The following is a 1,318-nucleotide window of genomic DNA, read 5'->3' as shown; positions in this document are numbered from 1 at the left end:
CTGGGGGGGGCTGGTGACCCCCCCCCCCCATAAAACACCCCCCAGGCAGGAGCTGCTGCTGCCTCAGGGCTTTATTTCCTACAGGAGGGGGGGCAGGGACAGGTCATGGCCGTGTTGACACGTGTCGGCCCATGGGACACGTGTGGGCTCACGAGGAGCGTGACGCGGCCCACGTTGACTTGTGTTGACTCACGTTGGCTTGTGTTGACTCACATTGGCCGAGGTTGACTCGTCTTGGCCTGCGTTGTCGTGTGTTGGCCCACGTTGGTGTCACTTGGCCCGCATTGGTGTCACTTGGCCCGCGTTGGTGTGACTTGGCCCACGTTGGTGTCACTTGGCCCACGTTGACTCACGTTGACTTGCATTGGCCCACGTTGGCTCGCTGTCCCCTCTGGCTCTGACCCTTGCCCGTGCGGCCGTGCCCTCACTTGCAGGTGCAGTAGTACCCGCGGATGGCGTTGTCCCAGTCTCCGAAGAGCCCCCGGTGCACCTCCTGCAGCCGCGGCACCGCGCCGGCGCTGAAGCGCCGCGTGTCACCCTCCTTGCCCCTGCGCGACCACACGTTGAGCTCGCAGCGGGTGCCCACCACGAGCGAGGAGGTGCGGCCGGACCACCTGTAGGGCATGTAGGGCACGTCGCTGCCCGGCTCCACCTCCAGCACGGCGCCGGCGCAGCACTGGTCGTAGTAGGGGCTGTCGTCGGTGTAGAGCAGGGCGCACAGGCGGGTGCCGTTGGCGGTGTGCACCTCGGAGGGGCTGGGGCACTGGGCCTCCACCCCCCCACCCAGCACGGCCACCAAGGCCACCAGTGTCACCAGCAGTGCCGACGCCATCGCTGAGGCCTCCCGAGCCCCGAGGGCCCCCTGGATATACCTGAGCCCCCAAGGCCACGGGGGTGGGCGGGGACACACCTGGGAGGGCACACAGGTGTGCGGGTTCCCCCCACCCCGGGAAGGGACACAGGTGTGTGGGTGTCCCCAGGGCCATGGCACACTGACCGTGGGAAGGGATACAGGTGTCCTGTGCCCTCTCTCCACCCCCTGGGACCCCCCAAAGTTTGCAGCCCACCCCCCCGGATGGGACCAGGACCTCCCAAAGTGTGCAGCTCCTTCCCCCGAGAAGGGACCCAAGTGTCTGGGACGCCCTCCCCGACCCCGGAGAGGGCCTCAGGTGTTGTCTCCATGGGGACCTCCCCCAACCCCGGGAAGGGACCCAGGTGAGCCCTTGTCGTGTCCACCCCGCCCAAGGCCGGGATGGGGCCCCCGTGCCCCGAGTGCGGTGGCCCCGCCCGTGTTTGCATATTCATGAGTCGACGCCAC

The 1,318-nt window shown here is 67.9% G+C and overlaps 1 protein-coding gene across 1 annotated transcript; it reads right to left on the bottom strand.

The window, feature by feature from the left end:
• Positions 1–424: 424 nt before the first annotated feature.
• On the bottom strand, positions 425–975 carry SYCN (syncollin). Its single transcript, XM_029959017.1, has one exon. It carries the CDS (start codon positions 830–832, stop codon positions 425–427), a length of 408 nt encoding a protein of 135 aa, XP_029814877.1. The 5' UTR covers positions 833–975.
• Between the last annotated feature and the right edge of the window lie 343 nt (positions 976–1,318).

This window comes from Manacus vitellinus, unplaced genomic scaffold (genome assembly GCF_001715985.3).
Source record: "Manacus vitellinus isolate BGI_N305 unplaced genomic scaffold, ASM171598v3 ctg7180002434723_pilon, whole genome shotgun sequence".
Lineage (NCBI taxonomy): Eukaryota > Metazoa > Chordata > Aves > Passeriformes > Pipridae > Manacus > Manacus vitellinus.
The sequence above is the reverse complement of the archived record's forward strand: the minus strand, read 5'-3'. Positions and strand labels throughout refer to the sequence as shown.